Raw genomic sequence first — 22,129 nt, forward strand, 5'->3', positions numbered from 1 at the left:
ATCGGTTGTTTCTTTTTTTTTTTTTTTTTCCTTGGGACACAAATTTATTCAACTTCTGTCTGTTTGCCAAAAAAAAAAAAAAAAAAAAAGGCTTGTAGATAGCGACGTAATGAGACGTCATGTCTGGAAGCTGGATTTAGAACACTGAGATAGGATGATTTCCACTCAGAGACGTTAATTGCCACACTTTATTTGGGGCAAAAACATGGGGTTTGTTTGGGTCTTAGCTTTGGAGGGGGAAAAAATGTGGGCGCACATAGAAATAAAAGCGAAGTGATTGTCATTCTGTGCTGAGCTTGGGGTCGAGAGGTGGTTATGTGACAAATCCAGTGGCAGTTCAGGCTTTTCAGTATGAATTTAAGACCCAGGCTCCTAACTGGGAGGTGACTGGTGTTTCAGGTTGTCATTTTGGGATGTTTGAGAGAAACTGGACAATGTGGGGTTGGTTTTTTTTTTTTAATTGTTGCTGCATAAAGTGCTTTGGGTGTTAATAGAATATGGTATGGGAGACTGTAGAAAAATCCTGGGATTTCAGTGCCGTGGTGCGAGGAGCAGATAAGAGGGTTTCGGGGGGCTGGGAGCCGGGGAGGGAGGAGGTGGCTGACACTTGGGACAATCTCCCGTGACTCAGCAATTCCCTTCTTAAAAAGCCACCCCGATTGTTGTCCCATGCTTGCAGCGTCCCCGTGGCACCCCGACCCCTCATCGACACCTCCTTGGGTGCAAATGACTGGTTTCTTCTTTTCACAAAAAGTTTTTGGAGCTTTTCAATCTCAGAGGAGCCACGAACACAAGTTTTGCTTAGTTGTAATTATATTTTTAGGGCTATTTCTCTTCTCGGCTCACCGGCCGCACACCTTTCCATCCCGTAACGCAGCCCATGAGTGTGACGGGATGGCAGAGTGTCTCCATGCTTCAAATTCTCTGCTGTCTCATGCTTTAGTCCTTATCTGGACCATGCAGAGCTCTTGCCCGGCTTAATCGTTGTACTATAGGGTATTTTTTTTTATCTTGGTTGAAGGAGTAGGTATTGCCCAGTCTCTGTAGGGAAATAATCGCCACCTAATTGCAACCCCTGAACATCTCTGAGTTTCGGAGCCGGGTGCCGGCCTGATTTCTACCCCCTCGGCAGATGCCCTCGTCGTGGCAATATTAAAATGTGCTGAAAATTTAATGTTACAAACCTGGAACACAGGATCAGGGCAGCTCAACCGCTCTCCCTGTCGGTGTGACAGATAGTCGAGTTGGGGCAGGAGAGGAGAAAAGGAATTTATTGGTGAGACAGCCCTGAAAATTACGCTTCAAGGTTTTCCAGCAGAGAAATTTGGTCAGATTACAGCTTATCATGAATGTTTTTTCCACATATTTGAGCACATTAAATTAAAAAATAAAATGACAGTTCACAAACTTGACGTAATGGGTGAAAACTCCCAGGTTTGGACATCAGCTTTCTCTCCGAGTTATACTTCTCCTTGTGCCCTAAAATGCCCCCTCTGCGGATTTGGGGATACTGTGAGGCAGAAATCATCGAGTGAACTTTAAATTCAGGATTATCTGGACAAGGATGCTCGGCACAGCTGACACTGCGCGAGAAGAGACGTGATATTAAAAATATGCTTAAAAACCTGGTGTGGATGCTTGGCTTAATCTAACATGAATAGAGTGCACTTTTATTCCCTATTGAGTTGCTGGATTCACACTCCTGGCTAACTTGAACTAGCTTTTCCATGTGTGTGATATTTTTTTTAACAGGAAAATTGTGCTTTAATGACCACAGTGTCATCAATGGGGCATTTACGGTGCCCTCGTGTGCCGTATCTCTCGGGCAGCAGATGGGCTATTCGGTTGGTGTCGTTGGCTTTTTGGGGTTGTTTTCTTTGAGCCCCGGAGTCTGCCTGTTTCCTCGGGCTCCGAGGGAGTTAAGCGACTGTAATCTGCAGGAAGGCTGGCACAGATCACGCACTTGTGTACGAACAAGGGTGTTTTGTCACGGCGAGTGTCGCACAAAAGGGGCCGTGGTTATGGCCACCGCGTCCCAAACAGTGGCGGAGAATTAGCGTTTCTCAGAGGCGTGAAGAAAACCGACTGTAAGGAAACCCCATTCCTGAACTTCTCCAAGAATTAATGCAGGGTGGCGTAAAACACTTAAACACAGATAATTTTATCCAAAATCGTAAACTATGCTCATCATCGGTTTGGTGTGAGACCATGGATCCAGAGGAGGCTACAGAGATGCTGGGAGGGCTGGAGCCCCTCTGCTGGGAGGACAGGCTGAGAGAGTTGGGGGGGGTTCAGCCTGGAGAAGAGAAGGCTCCGGGGAGACCTTGGAGCCCCTTCCAGTCCCTAAAGGGGCTCTAGAAAAACTGAGGAGAGACTCCTGGTCAGGGAGGGGAGCCCTAGGAGGAGGGGGAAGGGTTTGCCACTGAAAGAGGGGAGATGGAGCTGAGATGTGGGGAAGAAGTTCTTTGCTGTGAGGGTGGTGAGAGCCTGGCCCAGGTTGCCCGGAGAAGCTGTGGCTGCCCCATCCCTGGAGGGGTTCAAGGCCAGGTTGGAGGGGGCTTGGAGCAACCTGGTGTGGTGGGAGGTGTCCCTGCCCAGGGCAGGGAGTGGGATGAGATGGTCTTTAAGGTCCCTTCCGACCCAAACCATTCTGCGGGCTCTGTTTCATCGCTGTCCCACTAGGGTGGTGGAGCCAGGCTGAGCTACTTCCCAAGGATTCGGTCCATCATACACATGTGGACCAAAGGATTGTGGTAACTTCTCAAACTGATAAATGGTCACAAAGATTTTGGAGAAAATAGTGTGTTGTCCTTGGGCTGAAGATAATGCACATTAACGGGTACCTTCCTCTATGTGGACTTTGCCAACTGATTTTAAATAACTGAAAGTGGATTTGTAATGAGAAACACCAGGTGCTGACAAGCGCTTAACCGCAGCTAATATGGTTTGTAAGAGTTTATGGTTAATAATGGTTTATGTTCATCCTAGGTTTTTGAGGATTTTTGGTGTAGAGCTTACGTCCTTGGGTTTGGGCTTTCTCAAACACAAAACTTAAGTTTGGCACTTAGCGAAGTTCTCTGATCTTTCTAACGAAGTGAATCTGTTGGGCAACATCTTCCATGAGGTTTTAAAAATAAAATAAAATCAATCCGAGCTCTGGAATATGGTACAAGGTAAGTGAATTTTTGCAGAGGGTCCCCCTCTGTCTTTATTATCTCACTGTCTTATCTCGGCAGCAGAGCATCAAAAACTCATGTGTGCTTTTGGCGTGGACTCGCAGGGGTTGTGTGTCAGGAAGCGTCCAGCTGTGTGCCGATGTACGGGAATCCCTCGGCTGACCCTGTAGCTTGGCTTTTGCATAACAATCTCTTCTCCAAAAAGAAATTGGGCGGCTGATGCTGCCCTTTTTACACACGCAGAAGTCAAAAGTTACGGTATGCTTGTAATGATTTATCCCTGGAAACTTAAAATGTAGCCCTAAAGCAGTTATTTATAATACCTGCTTATTAATCCAGCAGTGAGAACCTGAGGGAATATTTATATCCATCTGTGAAGGCGCTTTTTAACTAGGACACCTTAAGATTTCACTGGGGGAAACCATCTGCCCGGATCACAGTTTATGGCAAATATTTTCCAGTTGTTTGAGCACACAGAATCTGCCTGGTGGTTTTATTTCCCTTCGAACGTGTTCGCAGAGACTCTGCTCAAAGGCATCTATCCCCTCCTTCGTTTGCTCTCTTCTGCTTTAGGTATTTTTGGCATGTGTCGCCTAGAAGATTTACTGTGAGATCCTTCCAGCATCCTGGGATGCTGAAGTCTGTTACGGTGCCCTGTAAAGAGAATATAAAGCAAGTTGGGGAGGGGGGATTCGACACTGAATAACATAAAAACAAGGTGTGAGAAACATAAAAGCTAGGCGTGAGAATGTTTTTTCGCTATTTAAAATGGGCAGGTTGGGATTGTCACCCTAAGAGGTTTTCCAGACCTCGTGGGTCGCCGCGGTGCTGGGTGGGCACTGAGCCTGGGAGTGGGGTTTAGGTTAAAAAAAGGTGGAAGTGGGGAGGCACTGGGGTACTTTAGCAGGTGTAAGAGGTAGCTGTGAAATTTCTGTAGGGATGATTTAGTAGGTTAAATGCATTTAGTTTATGGAAGAAGGTGCTATGAGGTGAGTGTTTTCCTTCCTTTGCACAAACAGTAAAGTTATATCCAATCATGGAATCGTCCAGGTTGGAAGGGACCTTTCAGATCATCGAGTCCAACCATCAACCCAACATTGCCCAAACCACCACTAACCCATGTCCCTCAGCACCACGTTTACCTGTCATTTAAATCCCTCCAGGGATGGCGACTCCATCACTGCCCTGGGCAGCCTGTTCCAAGGCTTAATAACCCTTTCAGTGTAAAAATTGTTCCTGATATCCATCCTAAACCTCACCCGGTGCAACTTGAGTCCCTTTCTTCTTGTCCTATGTATATGTACGTATAACCCGGATTAAAATGCTGCATTATTAAATTGTAAAACCTCTTTATTTTATTTTTTTCCTGACTGATCTGTTTTCCTGTATTCCAGAGCCTAGCCCAGCTAGAGAACCTGTGCAAGCAGCTGTATGAGACCACAGACACCGCGACACGGCTCCAGGCAGAGAAAGCCTTGGTTGAATTCACCAACAGTCCAGACTGCCTGAGCAAGTGCCAGCTTCTTCTAGAAAGAGGGAGTGTACGTAAAACAATATAATCCTCCCGAATGGATCTTGGGTATTTTGAGGCATTGATAAGGGAATTAGCCCCAAGGTCTGGTATGCGGTGTTGACATTGCACACCCAGTACGCTCTCGTGTAGCTCAATTTGTGGGCAAACTGTGCCAAAAAAAGCACTGGCTCCGATGGCTAATTATGCTGCTGCAGTGGCTACTACAAAGGGTTGTCAAATCTCACGTTTTGTTGGCCTTACTGCATTCTTTGCAGGCTGCCACCCAGACGTAGCGAGCTTTAAATCGAAAACATTTATTATGGCAGTGGGATTTCCCATGCTGTGGGAACCGCTGCCTGCTCTAGAGGCTTCGGGGAGAAAACGATGCGTGCACCGAGGTTCCTGTGGGATAAAACCAGCCATGTTTCTTCTGGAATGTTTCCTTGGAAAATTGCCCCTGCTATAGTGTTGCCTTAATAATCCAGCAGTTTGAAATAGGGAAAATTAGATCATGTGCTTCAGAATTAGTGTTACAAAAAGGATGTAAAATGTGCCAGCAGCAAATCCTGCCTGACTCCTTTGGCTTTCTTCTTTTTTTTTTTTTTTAAGTGGCCATTTGGTTTTTTAGTTTGTACCAGCACAAATAATGTTAAAAAGGGCTTTGCCACATGATCTTGCAAGGTTTGACTTTTGGCAGAAGGTGCATCCAGCTTTCGTTTCTATCAGATTGGAGCCTTGTTCACAAAAATAAGAAACACTGAACAGCCTGTTGTAAAGAGTGAGCCCTCCAAGAGGAGGAGGAGGTGAAGGGAGAGGGAGAAAAGTGACACTTAACAGGCTTTTAGCAAACTCACACAAAGCAAATTATTTAACTTTTTGTTAAATTTGAAGTCCGCTGAATTGAAAACAAACTGATTTGAAGCTCTTCTGATGGGAACTAGGAACTAGTTTACCTGAGGGACAAATAATTAATTTTTTTAAGGAACGTTCCTAAAGCCCAGTTTCATTCTCTGTGTCTGATCCGTTGCCTCTCTGACTCTCGCCAGAGGGGTTCAGTCTGGGATCTGCCTCACTTTATATCTTGGGAACGTTGGAATAAATAGCTTTCCTGCATCTTGGATACTCAGCTTCCTACAGTACTGTCTATTACAGAAATTAGCGTGCAAAATGCTTGTCATTTCCCTGGCTGTAATTTCTGGAATCGGGTGCAGCCGGGGGTTTTAGGTGGTTTTATGCCATCGTTTGTGTCCCTGAATTGGAGTACAGTTCAGTGGTCTGTGGGCTGTTCTGTAAGAAATAGATTTGAACCTGTATTTAGTAATAAAGTGCAAGTTGTAAGTGCTTCTTAATGCATAGTAGCGTTCTGCTATGGCTCAGGGGGCTAATTGTGATTTTCAGGCATGGCTTTTTAGGTAACTTCCTGCAGTTTGACTATTTTTGCAGTTTTACCCCTGCTTTCAGTGGCGGTTCTGTTTTCTTCCGCTCTTTAAAAGCTTTTCCTTACTTGAAGAAAGTGTTTAAGAAAGAATCTGGTTTACTTTAGTGTCTATAAAACCGTGGAATAAATGCTATGTAGAGTATTTAGACTTACCAATTAAATTAATGCTTTAAATTCAAATTTCCAGACAGCAATTAGCTGAAAATCCAGCGTTGCTGCCTGATCTTCTGCAGCGTGCGGTAAATTTCTCCTTGTGTTTTGTGTTTGTTTTTTTTCCCTTACAGTCATCCTACTCCCAGTTATTGGCAGCTACATGCCTTACGAAACTCGTGTCACGCACAAACAACCCTCTACCGTTGGAACAGCGAATAGATATTCGTAAGTACAAGGCTTAATTTTTCCACCCAAACTAATGTGAATGTTTTTAGTGTGGATTCATCCTCGGGTGGGAGGTTTGAGCTCAAGGCTGAATATACAGATTTTTTTTCAGGTGGAAGGAAACGACAACTCTGTGGTCTTGTGAATAAACAAGTTTTATTTAATCGGGGTTTTTTGAGTATAAAATGCACATGGTGCTTGCCTTTTTTGAGGACAAGCTTTCAAAACTGAAAATCCTTTATGGGTCTCCGAAATACCATTTAGAATATCTCCTAAGGGAGCAGTCAGCCTGTCCCAGTGCTCTTTCCTGGAGAGTGGCTGATACTTCCTTTCCTCCGAGGAAAGAGTCTGAATGCGGTTCACTCCACTTTCTTTTTTACAAATGATGTGGTAGATGATCATGCCCGAGGAAAGGTCTTGAAATATTTTCAGTTTTTCTTGCTATTTACATGTTCTTACAAGAGGATTGGGCTTAATCTGATAACACAAAACCAGTTAGGCATGTGGGGAGGAACTCCATCGTGTCCCTAACCTCTTTCCAGGTCTGTCCCACACTTTTGATACGTTAAAGGCACAAGTAGGTGGTCAACATTTGTATCTATCTGATTTATTTTTGTTGAAGAGCTTTCAAAAAGGTGCTTTTTCCTGTCGGTGTTACCACCTCGGCTCCATCTACCAGGATTTTGTCTACAGATAAGCTGCTTCTCTGTGTTTCAGGGAACTATGTGCTCAACTACCTTGCCACTAGGCCAAAGCTGGCGACGTTTGTCACGCAAGCACTGATCCAGCTGTACGCGAGGATCACAAAGTTGGGCTGGTTTGACTGTCAGAAGGATGAATATGTCTTCAGGAACGTGATCACAGACGTCACGAGGTTTTTACAGGTCAGATTTTTTTTGGTCAGATGGATACGCGCCTTGTGGGATTTGAAAGTCCATGAATTTTCAGTTATTGTTTTGCACTTCAGTGTCATCTCTCCGGTCTTTCAGCTGTACATTTGTTGATTGAATAGATGGTTCCCAAGGTTAAGCAGCTGACAACAGGTCAGTTTTTATAATTTAAAGTTTGATGGGGCAGGGATTTCTTTCTGGAAACTGCCACCATTAGTATTCAATGGTAAGAGAAGTCTCTGAATGTTCCAGTTGCACGATTCTTCTTTCAAGCTTAAATACCCCGGTGCTGATTAGTGCAAAGTGGTAAAACACGTGGGTTTATTGTCTACAAGGGAAATACGTGCCGTGCTTGACTTGCTTTCCTTGGCTGCAAGGGTGATATATCCATGGAAGTCATTTGATATTTAGCTGAGTTATCATAACAAAATGTACCTTAAAGCTACTCTGTTCCACAAACGTTATTGTTAATAATTTTCTTTGGAAGTCCTGACTGTTTCATAAATATACGTGCTATCATCACGGTATAGGGTTTCATTCCGACCCAAAAGACTATAGGTAGAAGGTTGCATTTTTATCAGCTCTCTCCAAACAGACGCTTCCTCCCGTAGAGATCGGTAAATCCTGTACTGCTACGAATGCCGATTTCTTTTCTCTGAAATTTGTCCCAAAATCAAAAGTTGGAGGAGGACAATAGAAGAGGTCAAAATGACCAGAAATTCTTCCCTGTGTGGAAAAAGAGATCTAATGCGTACAAGGCTTTAATTCTGGAGTGGTAGAGTGTGGGCATTCAGAAAATAGACTTAACTACTATTATTTTAACCATTTACAGATGTCTGAAGTGAAGTAGGATCTAGAAGATGTTAAGTAATTTAAAGATCGTGTTCCTTTCTGGGCAATAACTATATTCCAAATAGTTTTTAGTTGCTTTTAGCTGAAATTATTGGAGCTGGATGCCTCAATCTCCCGGCTCATGACATGGGGAATGTGGGCTTTTTAATCAGGAACCTAATTAAGTGGTGTGAATATCTTCTTGCTGTGTTCAGCTCGAGATGGTCTGTTCCCGTTTGCTCATGTTACCTGTTCTGGCTGCTGAAGTGTAGAGGAGGCTGCGTTTTTTTAAAGACCATGGGTTCAGCAAGGTTTTCCTGTGGCTTCTGTCTAGATATTATCATGTAAATATTGAGATTATCAGGAAGAGGTGGCTCCAGTAAAGAAGCGACCACGATCCCGAGCCTAAATATGCCTGAATTTCTCTACTGCCGATGAGTTCAGTCTTTGAAGCTGGAGATCAGGGCAATTTGTGCAGAAGGTGCTAACCCAGGTGGAGCTAGGAAAGGAAACATCATTTATCAGTTACAGAACAGAAACTGGGGCAAAGGAACAATACAGGTTGTTTCTCTTCGATCGTTTGATAAATGGATTCCCCTTTCTAGTGAAGAGGTGTCTGTAACAGCCTTATTTCACAATTGGCCCCTTGTTGGGAGCCTCAAGTGCAGCCAGAGGCTGGGCAGACTGGGAAGAATGGGATCCCTTCATGGGGAGACGGGCTGTCCTGCTTGGCAGGAGGTCTCTAGTTTTAAAGGGGGTGGGGGTGGGGGTGGAAAGAAAGTTTATTTCCCAGAGTTTTCATCTGGCAACTTTAAGACTCGTTCTGATGTTGCAGAATTTTCCGCCGGCTTTACCTTTACGCACGCAGCCTCTGTTAAAATTAAACACACTGATTTAAAAAAAAAAAATCTAAATAAATCTTTCCAGAGTTGAGGCATAACACAAAAAAGTTATTAATATTCAATAAATTCATTCATTTATTCAATAAAAGGAGCCTGTTTTTATTAATTTGTGTTACCCAACTCTTTAGAGCCTTTTGCATTGTAAACAATTTTAAAGGGCACATTTTAAATTCTCTGCTTGGTGTTTCTCATGGGCTTTTTTCCAGCCACGATACTACAAAGGTAACGCATTTCTAGGCAAAAATGTCTAGAAATCTTCCGAGCAGATTACGGTGAAGCTTAAGGCACCGCTAATGGCTCTCCCTGTCCCCTCTCCTCCCTCAGGACAGTGTAGAGCACTGCATCATAGGAGTGACAATCCTCTCCCAACTAACGAATGAAATTAATCAAGTAAGTGCTTCAGCCTTCCTCAGTGAAGTAAGTGTCCAATTTTCTCATTCATATTGTGTCCTGCCGTGTGTCTGTGCATTGTTTTGGGGGGTTTTGTTGGGCTTTTTTTTGGTGTGTGGTGGGGCTTTTTCTGCTTTATTTTCTTTATTTTTGGTTGTTTTACACAGTCATGTAATTTTGTGGTAAGAAAACCTCCTGTCCCGAGGAATTGTTTTGTTTCACTGGCATTTTCCATCTTCTCTCATATTTAATGTAATCTTCGGAGATGAGAAAGGGAAGAGCCCAAGGAGGGCTAGTGAGGACAAAGCCCCGAGCGTGGGGACATCCCTGTCACCTTCTGGTGTCTGTCCCTGTGCGTTATTCCAGCTGACAAACCTTCTTGTGCCAAGAAGTGAATGGAGCCCACCCCTTATTGACCAGGGAGATGAAATAAAAGAGGATTTCTCAAATTGCGCAGATTTTGAAAGGGTTCTTTTCATTCAGTCCTAAATTTCGTAGCGTTCCCAGCAGGTAGTTCTCAAATTCTGCCGGTTTATCGGGGCTGAGCGCGAGGTGTTGACGCAGAAGCCTTTCCAGGTTGGTCAGTTTGATGGTTTATAGAGCCCTCTAAAGTTTTGCTGCTTCTTGATGTTTGTGTTGAAAGCTGGAATAAACAGCTTTACTTGGTGCTATTGAATTTACATCCCTTTCCGCATCAGTCAGACTTGCTGTAGCACCACTGATGGCTACCACTGTCTTAAGACAGTGTGAGGGTTGCCAATATCTCTAATTTTCCTAAAAGGACTGGGCGTAACTAAGGTTTTTTGATTTTAATATTTTACTAAGGAATCTATTTCATTTCATTTCTTTCATTTTTGCTGATATATTGACTAATCCAGGCGTTGGACCAGAGAGATCCTCGAGTGGGACTTGAAGGACGATGACAAATTGTTTTCAGAACTGGAAAGGGAGGGGAAGGTTTTGTCCTGGCCAGGGCAAAGCACCCATTTCTTCTGCTGGATTTTATAAAGTTCAGCTCTTTTGCACTTCCCGAGCCCCGTGCTGTGACCTGAATGGCTTCTGCATCCATTTTAAACCCCAAATTCACTTTAATTCTTCAAGCCTGGCCTGATGAGTAAATCCTAACCCATAGCTCCCCTCCTAAATCTTAAGCCATTGTTACCATTACCGTTTCCTTGCCCAGATTTTTGTACAATCCTGATTCCGTCTCCGCAGAGGGTCGGTCCTTCACTTCCTTGCATCAAGAATGAGAGCAAATCTAGAAATTGGCTAGAAAATCTAGAATTTAGTGTGTGTCTCGGCATCTTTGTGCGGGGCTGCAGCTTCTGCTTGGGGGAGAATGGTCAGCACAGACGTTGTCACCCGTCCCAGTGCCAGAAGCTCTACGGGTTCATATTAAAATAAGTGACAAAGTGAAACACTTTAATCAAAACAATCTCTTCTTGTTACCTTGGGTATGAAATCTACTGCAGTTGACTGCTCGTTCCTAAAGGTGCTTTGTGCCAGCGATTGCACAGGGCAGGATTCAGGGACTCATCTTGGAAAGTCTCAAGCTGCTATGAAGTGTAGGATGCTGCAGCTGGGGAGGAATAACCCCCCCCACCGGTACAGGTTGGGGGTGACCTGCTGGAGAGCAGCTCTGAGGAAAAAGACCTGGTGGACAACAGGATGCCCATGAGCCAGCAATGGGCCCTTGTGGCCAAGAAGGCCAGTGGCATCCTGGGGCGCATCAGGAAGAGTGTGACCAGCAGGTGGAGGGAGGTCATCCTGCCCCTCTGCTCTGCCCTGGGGAGGCCACGTCTGGAGTACTGGGACCAGTTCTGGGTTCCCCAGTTCCAGAAGGACAGGGAACTGCTGGAGAGGATCCAGCAGAGGGCTACAAAGATGCTGAGGGGCCTGGAGCATCTCTCTGATGAGGAAAGGCTGAGGGACTTGGGGCTTTTTAGTCTGGAGAAAACCGAGGGGGGATCCGATCAACACCTATAAATACTGAAAGGGTGGGTGTCAGGAGGATGGGGCCGGTCTTTTTCCAGTGGTGCCCAGTGACAGGACAAGAGGGAATGGGCACAAACTTGAACACAAGAAGTTCCATCTAAACACGAGGAGGAACTTCTTTCCTCCCTGGAAGAGGCTGCCCAGGGAGGTGGTGGAGTCTCCTTCTCTGGAGACATTCAAAACCCACCTGGACACGTTCCTGTGGGACCTGCTCTGGGTGGACCTGCTTTGGCAGGGGGTTGGACTAGATGGTCTCCAGAGGTCCCTTCCAACCCCATATCATTCTGGAATTCTGTGTTAATTGCAAAATAATCAATCTGCCAACGTGCCTGCTCATCAGAGTGGGGTGATATGCATGGATATATCAAAAACTCACCCAAAAAAAACCCTTCTGGGCCTTCTCTTCAGGCTTTTATTCATAACTATTTAAACTTCCAACTACATTGTGTGAGAGCTGAATTTTCTCGAGCTCTGTTTACTAAAGCTTTTATTCCAAAAGCTCGCAGTATAAATAAAATAGAGTGCTAGTAACTGGCTAGAAGTATCAGTTTTCGTCCTGCACAGACTTGCCTGGAGGTCCCAAGTGTCCGCTCTATTGTAGGAGTTCACTCATTCAAGTGGAGAAAAAGGAAATGCTCCTTTGCCACAAGCCTAAAAATACGTGAGATTCGTAATAACCACAGAAAGAGTAAATAATGTTCATTTTCTTAAAGACCCTGAAATCTAATAGCGTGAGCTGGGGAAGGATAATTCACTCATTAGACAAATTTAGGTCCAGTTCTGATCTGCCACCAGCTACTGGGTGATGCAGGGCTTCTCTTTCTCACCTATAATAGAGAAATGAAGAGAATTTGCATCCTCTGTGGGGGCATTGTGAAGGTTAATTCCCTAAAGCGAGGTCTGCGCTGGTCAGAGCTGTACTGGTTCCTGTGGGACTGGATGAGATGTGTGCAAATTTAAGGTTAAAAGAGGTATAATAACAAAAGCATCAAGGAAACGGAGATTGAAGTCGTGCCTCTGCACGGGGCTGCAATAAGGCTCTGTCTCGGATGCTCTGTGATAACCAGCTGCCCATCAAGGAACTTATACTGGGCAAGTGGAATTTTGCTGGTCTGTGTTCAAATAAATGGCCAAGACGTGAAATACCACTTCACTTTTCTGTCCTTCCTAGAAAGGGCTCTATAAAATGGCGTAACCCGCGCTGCCCTTCACCTCCCCCATGCTAAAATACATTGATTTAATCAATTGGAGACTTTATTATCCAATATAAAGCGATATGTGTGTATTTACCTCTTATAGATCAGTTTTATCCTGATAGGGTGAGAGGTCCAGAACCGGAGTTTATGATCGATACAGCAAAGTTCAAACCGGCTGTCACTGGTTAACTCTCCTTCTAGTTTTCTTCTCATCTGTGCAGGTTCAGGAGGGGAATTAGAATTGCTAGTAGTTGTCCATGTGTCTGCCCAGCGGCTTCAGGTAGGATTTAACTCCTTAGGAGTTGGGAGCACTTTAGAAAGCCACGTTCAAGCGTCTAAAATGACTTTTAAGTGCTGTCGAAAATACTGCTGGTCCTGCTTTGGGAGAGATTTAAATGAAGTTGGGAGTAAACCCTGCTTTTTTCTGGCAGGGGTGCAGTGAAGCAGCGGTGGAAGTATTGTAGGTGGAAGGTCCTGTCATCAGCCAGAAATATGATTTTATCCATGGAAAAATCCACACCCCTCCGGTTTAGCCAGTTGGGGGAATGTTGTCTCTGGGGAGGGAAACTTGGATGTCCCAGTGTTTACCAGGGTTCCTGCGGGTTCTGCTGCTCTTGTTCCACCTCTGCCCGTCACTTCTAAGCGCTGGTTTTCTCTCTGCTCAGGCGGATACTACTCATCCACTGACCAAGCACAGGAAAATAGCCTCTTCCTTCCGAGACTCATCTTTATTTGATATTTTCACGCTGTCATGCAATTTACTGAAACAGGTAAGGAAACCGGCTTTTGTCACCTCTCCCGGGGTTGTATTTTGGGGTGACAGACTTCGGGTTGAAGTTCCCTCTGATGTAACTCCTGGAACAAGCACTTTTGGTCTAAAAGTGATGTTCTGGACTTGTTTTTCAGGAAAGCTTTGACTTACGTTTCCATTAAGGGAAAAAAAAAAAAAAAGAGAGTAAGACACAAATATATATGTTCAACCAAAATTGTTGAAAAGAGTTCTATTTCTGTGCCTGTACCACAAGGCTTGGGTTAAACTTTCCCATCTTAAAGAATGAGGAAAGAGATTGAAATGTTTGGTTTATTTTTTAAATATCTTTGATTTTCAGTAACTGGCTGAGAGGTTTCCTGTAAACTACTTGTCTCTCTTTTAACCTCATTTTAAAACACACATGAGGAGAGAAAAAAAACGCTAGCGAAGATCTCTTCAGTGGGTTGAGACTAAAGATTGTCCTTGATATTTTAACACGTGATAAATATTAGATTGTCTTGCGTTCCCCAGGTTTTTATTTTGTGCCAATTATCAATCACACTTGAGTTAACTTGCTTTAAAATACTTATCTTGGGACAGAGCAGCAATATCCTGCTAATAGGGTTGGGGTTTACCCCCCAAAATGCGGTTTTTCTTTCAGCTGAAGTAACACCTGTCTTTTTTGTAAGCAAGTAGATTTATCTGAAGAAAATTCTTGGTTCTGCATCGGGTTTCTTTTCTAAAAGGTTGATCTGGAGTTTTTATGGTGCCTTTATGAGAAAGTCTACCCTGATAAACCAAGTGGCGGTAGCACAGATTTGATTAGTTCAACTTTTATCCTTCCTGCTGAGTGAAGTGTCAAAGTTGACAAATAGCACAAAGAGTGAAAAGGAAATTTTATTTTAAAGCTATTTCAAAATGAGCAGCTCTGGTTCTGTCAGTGATAAAGGTGGGTACGTGGGTGTAATTTAATCTTTTTTTTCTTTTCTCCTCCTGGTTTCTAAAGGAAGCAAGGCTTGTACAATTATCCTAGTCATCCTTTCCCAGGCACACCACCCCCCCTCCGAAAACAGCTCTGGCAGCTTTTGTATTCATTCCCTCATTTTAGGTGCATTTCATGGTCATTTAGAGGAAATAAAAGGATACCTCTAGTTTTGTGAAAAGAAGCTCCCGGGGAGGTGCAGGTGGGGCAGGGTCCTTATCACTGCCCAGGCTCCCGGAGAAAATTCAGAGAGTGCTGGTACTCGGCCAGGGGGGATAAACCAGAGCTGCTTAAACCGGTGTCCCCAGAGCTGCACTTACCCTTTGTCCTGTAATATTTTCTGTCGCCCCATGCAACGTCCTTATTTTCATGTGATTAAACACCTACTATCCGAGTTATGTCTATTTTTTTTGGTCTAATAGTAGCTGTCTCGAGCTTCTGTGTTTAAAGCAGAAGTTTCCAAGGTGATCCTTCCACGTGGGGAGGATCGGGCTGCGAGAAACCAGCGCTCCCGTCTGTATCCATGTCCGTAAAACAGGGGGGCATTTAAAAAACACCCCAGAAATATTTAGATATATTTATAAATACCCCAGAAAAATGTGTCTCTGTGATACAGAGGAGAGAGTAAGGACATTCCCGCAACCACTGGCCTTGGCAGTGTCGGCACAGTGTTATTTGCAATAAACTGGAAGAAGTTAGTTTTGTTTTAAGTACGGAGTGATAATAGAAAAGATAGATGGAGTGGGCTGTCCCTGGAGTGCAGACCTGAGAGCTACATCTAAACCGCGGTGAAATGACCTGGCGTTTCATATCCATCGAGTTCTTTGTGTTACCGGAGAATATCCCTGTTTTTCCCTGCCTGTTGTAACTGGAGCAGGGCTGAGCCGGATTATCTGTGCGATGAAAGTGAACGTGCTCATTTCCATAGGAGGGTGAGGTGGAGCAACGAGATTCCCCGCTGCTAAGTGCTTGTCAGGCAGAAAATGTGTTCTTGTGTTTAACCTTAATAAGAACTTCTTTATCTCCAGAATCTCCCGGTATAATTGCAAGGTGGCGAGCCTGGCTGCTTTTTCTCCTGCGCGGTACAAGCCGAGTGGAAAAAGAATCGTAGAATGGTTAGAGTTGGAAGGGACCTTAAAGATCAAGGAGTTCCAACCTCCCTGCCCTGGGCAGGGACACCTCCCACTAAACCAGGCACTATTTATCCCTCTTGTGTAAAGGCTAAGCATGTAAATACACACGCTGTCCGTAAAAATACACGATAGTTGGGGTTGGTGCTTGTGGCGTATGATCCTCCTGATTGTGACACACTGTTTAAAGTTGAATTACTGCCTCAAACTCAGCTGTCACCTTGATTTTTTATTTATTTATTTATTTATTTATTTATTCCGTATTTTATAGGCTTCTGGGAAGAACCTGAATCTAAATGACGAAAGCCAGCACGGTCTGCTCATGCAGCTTCTTAAGCTCACCCATAATTGCCTGAACTTTGATTTCATTGGCACCTCAACAGACGAGTCCTCAGATGATCTTTGCACTGTGCAGATCCCAACCAGTTGGAGATCAGGTAATCTGGCTGGAGGAAGAGAGCTAATCCACAGCCCACCAGCTGTATTTGACAAATAAACCTTTGCCTACAACGCCAGGTGTAGATCCCAGCTTTTCCTTAGTGTGATTACCAATGTGAACTGCACTGGGGTTTGACTGTCCTGAGCTATAAAAACACTCCTCTGCCCTTTCAGTCTTACACCTGCCAATTCAAGGAACAGTAAACTGGTTTTTAAAAAAAACCCATAAATAACAAGTAACTCAGCACCTGTCCTCAATATCCCCGCTGTTCTCACCAGGCATTGTGCAGGCAGCTTCACAGATTGCCTTCTTAAAATATTTCCCTGTAATTTTGTCATAGTACCGACTACCAGTGGGTTTGGTTTAACTTCTGGGAAAGGCGATTGTGTAAAAATGTAAAGCCCTTTGGAAGTTTTCCCATAGTCTGGTACTTCATGTGACAAGTCCACATGCCATTGCTGATAAGATAAGCGTTAGACCTATGGAAAGCAGTAAATGGAGGTGTCCTCAGTAAAATACTCTGTTTTGTTTCAGCATTCTTGGATTCTTCGACCCTTCAGTTGTTTTTTGATCTTTATCATTCCATCCCTCCTTCGTTTTCTCCTCTGGTGAGTTTAGTGTTTATTTTCCTTACGGACTCGGCTACAATAAAGTGTTTGTAGGATTCATCTGGGAGATTTGCTGTTGGTCAAAGAGTTTTACTGATTTCAGAGAGCTGCCCCTGCTGCGATGGCACTGCCTTATGGCCACTCTGGTGTTGCCGCTGAGAGTTTTGAAGCATTTTTAGGTTTTGGATTTGACCCAAGAGCAGCTTGTTTGCTGGAAATCCAACCTGCTCTTTCATTCTCGCATGGTTTAGAGCCTCGCCCTGCCAGCGAGCCCCTTTTGAGGGATGTAGCTTCTGTTATTTCCACTCTATCACGGAATCACGTAATTGTCGGAGTTGCAAGGGACCTTCTAGAGATCATCTAGTCCAACTCCCCTGCTAAAGCAGGGTTGCTCAGAGCACATCACTCAGGGCTGCATCCAGGCGGGTCTTGAAAATCTCCAGAGAAGGGGACTCCACACCCTCCCTGGGCAGCCTGTTCCAGGGCTCTGGCACCCTCAAAGTAAAGAAGTTTTTTCTCATATTTGAATGTTCCAGCTTGTGCCCGTTGCCCCTCGTCCTGTCACTGGGAACCACTGAAAAGAGTCCGGCTCCATCCTCCTTCAACCCACCCTTTAGGTACTTGGAAGCATAGATAAGGTCTCCCCTCAGCCTTCTCTTCTCCAGGCTAAAGAGCCCCAGCTCTCTCAGCCTTTCCTCATCAGGGAGATGCTCCAATCCCTCAATCATCTTTGTTGCCCTACGCTGGACTCTCTCCAGTAGTTCCCTGTCTCTCTTGGACTGGGGAGCCCAGAACTGGACGCAGTATTCCAGTTGTGGCCTCCCCAGTGCAGAGTAGAGGGGGAGAACGACCTCCCTCCACCTACTGGCCACACTCTTCCCTACGCAGCCCAGGATCCCATTGCCCCTCTTGGTGACAAGGGCACATTGCTGGCTCATGGATAATTTACTATCCACCAGGACTCCCAGATCCTTCTCCTCAGTAGTGCTTTCCAGAAGATCCACCCCTAACCTATAGTGGTGCCTGGGGTTCTTCCTCCCCAGGTTCAGGACCCTACACTTGCCCTTGTTGAACCTCATGAGGTTCTTCTCTGCCCAGCTCTCCAGTTGATCCTAAAACCGTCCTGCGAGTAGGTAGCGAGTCTGGGAGCACAACTGAGGAATGTAATTTCTCCTTCCACGCTTTAAAACTAGGCCATGTCCCAGTTGGATGAAATGGCCAATAGCGCAACTGAACTAAAAGTTGGATTATTTCTTCTTGGAAAAAAAAAAAAAAATAAAAAGGTTGCCCGCCAGGCATTTATCTATGGGATAAATATTTTCCATAATTAATGCTACAATGAAAACATGCCCTTTGGCTAGGGAGGGAAGGGGCCTTCAGAAGGATATTTTTCCACTGAGACTCTCAGCGCCCTTCATTACGTTGAAGAGTTCCTTGCTAATTCTGAATTTAGAGCCTCAAATATTCATGAGAGATTTTAACAGTGTGAGACTTTTTTTTTTTCTTGTTTCTTTTTTGTTATTGAATAGAAATCTGAAGCAATTACGCCTTTAATTGTCCTGCCTCTTTGATCAGCAGATGTAAGAGCCAGCAAGAGTGAGAGTTTTAGCAAGGTAGTCCTTATACTGGTCCGAGGGAAAGGGGCTTTGCCTCAGGATAAGGACTGCAGGGTGCTGGTTGTAGCCAACTGCTGCTGCTCTTCAAACCCTACTCACCAGCCTGTTACTAAGCTGCTCCCTGGCAATTTAAACTTCAGAGGTTTGGGTTGAGAACAATTTAAATTAATTTTCTTGCCAGTCTTCTCTTCTGCAATACTTTTCCAAGTCTGCGTTAAGCTTTCCCCGCCAGTCCAGGTGTATTTTCAGTCTTAGGCCACCTGTGTTCTCCATCCGAAGTAATCCCAGCATCTTTGGGATCAGAGTTTGGACACCCCTTTGATCGTCAGGATGGAGGTGTTGTTCCTTTGGGGTTTATCCCTGCTGTAATTTGCTTTTTTGCTTTTACGTCGACTACCCAGAATTACAAAGCTGATGGCAGTCGTTTCAAATCCTCTTTTGAAGCGAAGGAGCTGTTGTTTAGCCTGCAAAGGAGCACCAGGCTTAAATGATCTGTTGCGTCACGAAAAGGCAACGTATTTTCCCTTTTATTGTTCTAATCCTTCCCTTTCTCTTTATTCTCTCTGCCCCTTTTAGGTTTTATCCTGCTTAGTGCAGATAGCCTCTGTACGCAGATCCCTCTTCAACAATGCCGAAAGAGCAAAGTTTTTATCTCATCTCGTCGATGGAGTTAAACGAATACTGGAAAACCCACAGGTATTTCAGCTGCGGTCGGTGCAACTGGGGGTTTTTTTGCTTTTTCTCCATCAGTTTTCTTCACCAAAAATCCTTTTTAATGGACAGGTGCCACTTGTGGCCATGGGGAGAAGGGGGGCAACATCTCGCTGCTCTTTTCCTACCATCAACCTGCCCCTCTTGTAGATGCACCACGTGTTGTGAAGTAGCGTTGTTTCTCAATTTTCCTCTTTTTCTCCTCTCAGAGTCTATCAGACCCAAACAACTACCACGAGTTCTGCCGGTTGCTGGCCCGGTTGAAAAGCAATTACCAGCTGGGAGAACTGGTGAAGGTGGAGAACTACCCCGAGGTCATTCGACTCATTGCCAACTTCACCGTGACCAGCCTGCAGGTACAGAATGGTTTTACTTACCCTTCCGTGGGTGTTTATGCCCCTTGTCTCCTCTTGAAACAAAATTATAACCCTCTTGTCTGTTCTTTGCCCCTTAATTCACCGTACGTTATTTTTACCAAAACCCCTGCAGACTCTGTGACGGAATCCTGCGGTGTAGCATTGATTTATTCCGTGAATTCCTACTGAATGGCACAGGAAGGCAGGGTTGCTATGCCTCCAGAGGCTTTCCATGTCCTAGCAGGGGGGTAAAAAGAACCCCAACCTTATTAAATACGGCTTATTTTTAGAATTATGTATCGCTTCACCATTAAAATGCAGTTGCAGGGATTGCTAGTAATGTGAATATCATGCCATGTTCCCACTGAGTTTTCCACTGGTGTACAGCTTGGAACTACACCCCTGCACAGAATATGGTTAAAAAAATGTTTTTATAGCTTACGTAATGCCTTTGTTTGTTAAATTTTAGTATTTATCTGGAAACCGGCTACAAACTGTACATTGTGTTTGGGGAGCTGTCTGCAGCACGCTACAGTATGAGCTCAGTTTGGGACCAAAGGTTTTGGCTCAGCCACACAGCCAATAATATAAAAAAATATAAATACAAGTACATGTGGCGTGTATATGTATAGAATATAAAAAAATACATATATACAATATTGGGATTATCTTTCGGTCTTTACTGAATGCCCACTGAATTCGGGTGTGAACTGAAATTCACTGTTAAAATTGGCAACCGGATCATGAAAGCGCTTAGATGTTGCCATGTCTAGTGCTACATGAGTCAAAATAATATGGGTAATATAATCAAGGCTGTAATTTGCTGGTTTTCTTTCCTTTTCACTCTCTTGCCTCCTGGTAGCACTGGGAGTTTGCCCCCAACAGCGTTCACTATCTCCTAAGCCTGTGGCAGCGGCTGGCCGCGTCGGTGCCCTACGTGAAAGCCACAGAGCCTCACATGCTGGAAACCTACACCCCAGAAGTCACAAAAGCTTACATCACGTCCAGGCTGGAGTCCGTGCACATCATTCTGAGGTGAGAAAAGCAGAGAAAGGGCGATGCATCTTCTTGGCACCAGAATCTACCGCAAAAGGCTCTGGCGTGCGCATTTTCTGAGTTTTCTTATAAAAATGGCCATGACTTGTGTGAGTCACCGAAGGATTTCTAAGGGAGGTTTGCCTAAATGGCATATTCTGTCTCATAAAAAAGAGATTTATGGGATTTTTTTAAACTGGGATGGTTTTTTAAAGACCTTTCTCAATCTCAGATGTCTGAGATTGATCCGAGTGGTCTCCAACACGTTATGGGTAGAATTCATCTCACCCAGCACCATCCACCTGCAGCATAACGTTTACACTCTGAATTGCCATCGTAGCAATTCACTTAATTTTTAGAGATTCACTTAATTTTTAGATCTTTACTGTAGGGTGGCACAAATTACACCTAAAAGTACCTTCCTTTCTTCTTTTGAGTGTAGGGTCAGCCTCCAGGACTCCTTTGTAGTGCCTGAATCCATGTGGGATGAATTCCACCTCGTGTGTGTTTGTATTTGATGAAAACAAACGCTCAAATATAGAAAAATAATGCCTTTCTTAAGGAAGACTGATCAGCTTATCCCTCTTTAGGTGTCCAGCAACGCAAGGGAGGAACAGCAGGTTTAGCTAGTTCTGGAGTTTGCAATAAACTTAGTGTTGAGGTTGATATATTTAGGAGAAAAAGCAACTAAAACAGTGAGAAAGATGGAGAACTTTGTTATATGGAGGCAACCAGACACAGACCTTGTTCTTGGCACTGCACGTTGTGTTCAGAGACCTGGATAAACATTAAAGACGTAAGAAGAGCTTACTCATCCCAGGTCCTGATGGCCTTTCCGCCTGAAATTCTACGGTGCTTCTGATTTAGGGCCTTAGTAACCATGAGATGATAACATTGGTCCATGTAGAGGCATGGAGGCAGAGATTTTAGTCATTGGAATTGCTCTGTGCTGGGGAAAACATCTTCTACTTGGGAGAAATAAGCTTATGTTATGTGTTAGGCCATCTCTGCATTTTAAATCCTTCCCTAATTTGCTTTCTTGCTGCTTAGGGATGGTTTGGAGGACCCGCTGGATGATACTGGCCTGGTGCAACAGCAGCTGGATCAGCTCTCCACCATCGGCCGGTGCGAGTACGAGAAGACCTGCGCTCTGCTGGTGCAGCTCTTCGACCAGTCAGCCCAGTCCTACCAGGAGCTGCTGCAGAGTGCCACCGCCAGCCCCATGGACGTTGCCGTACAGGAAGGTGAGCGTGTTTGGAGAACTGTGGCCTTCGAGCTCTGCAGTAGGTTGCCCGTTCTCAAAAACACCGTTTCAGAAGCCTTCATTCCATGTGAAATCCATAAACAGAGAGGCAAATCTCACAAACCTTCCCTTGGGGTCTGGTGTAGAATATTTTTGGCTGTGGACAGACGCTCCCAATGCACACAGAAGTGCTGGCTGAAGTTATCTCCATCCTCCAACTGACTCCATTCCTTTTTTGGGGGAAATATAGCGCATCTCCTTGCCCAGTCTTTCAGAGATAAGTTATGAGGGTGTTCCCCCATCCACAGGCACCTTCATTCCTGGTGAAACCCATAAGTGGGGAGGCAAATCTCACCAACCTTCCCTTGGGGAGGTGCCCCTGTGGTATGGAACATTTTTGGCTGTGGACAGACACTCCCAACGCACAAAGAAGTGCTGGCTTGAAGCTATCTCCATCCTACAACTGACTCCATTCCTTTTTTGGGGGAAATTTAGTGCACCTCCTTACCCAGTCTCTCAGAGATGAGTTATGAGGGTGTTGCCCCATCC

General features: G+C 44.7%; 1 protein-coding gene across 1 annotated transcript in view; it reads left to right on the plus strand.

The window, feature by feature from the left end:
* Window positions 1-4,555: 4,555 nt before the first annotated feature.
* XPO7 (exportin 7) overlaps window positions 4,556-22,129 on the plus strand; it is a gene marked incomplete at its 5' end in the record, with an annotated part of 36,122 nt that continues 18,548 nt past the window's right edge. Inside the window, 11 exons of the mRNA XM_074164342.1 lie at window positions 4,556-4,717; window positions 6,412-6,505; window positions 7,223-7,389; window positions 9,453-9,518; window positions 13,375-13,479; window positions 15,844-16,009; window positions 16,546-16,619; window positions 18,812-18,931; window positions 19,156-19,302; window positions 20,165-20,337; window positions 21,388-21,581. Coding sequence (XP_074020443.1) covers window positions 4,556-4,717; window positions 6,412-6,505; window positions 7,223-7,389; window positions 9,453-9,518; window positions 13,375-13,479; window positions 15,844-16,009; window positions 16,546-16,619; window positions 18,812-18,931; window positions 19,156-19,302; window positions 20,165-20,337; window positions 21,388-21,581 — 1,468 coding nt within the window. The remainder of the gene's footprint in view (window positions 4,718-6,411; window positions 6,506-7,222; window positions 7,390-9,452; window positions 9,519-13,374; window positions 13,480-15,843; window positions 16,010-16,545; window positions 16,620-18,811; window positions 18,932-19,155; window positions 19,303-20,164; window positions 20,338-21,387; window positions 21,582-22,129) is intronic.

The sequence above is a fragment of the Numenius arquata genome, chromosome 26 (assembly GCF_964106895.1).
Source record: "Numenius arquata chromosome 26, bNumArq3.hap1.1, whole genome shotgun sequence".
NCBI lineage: Eukaryota > Metazoa > Chordata > Aves > Charadriiformes > Scolopacidae > Numenius > Numenius arquata.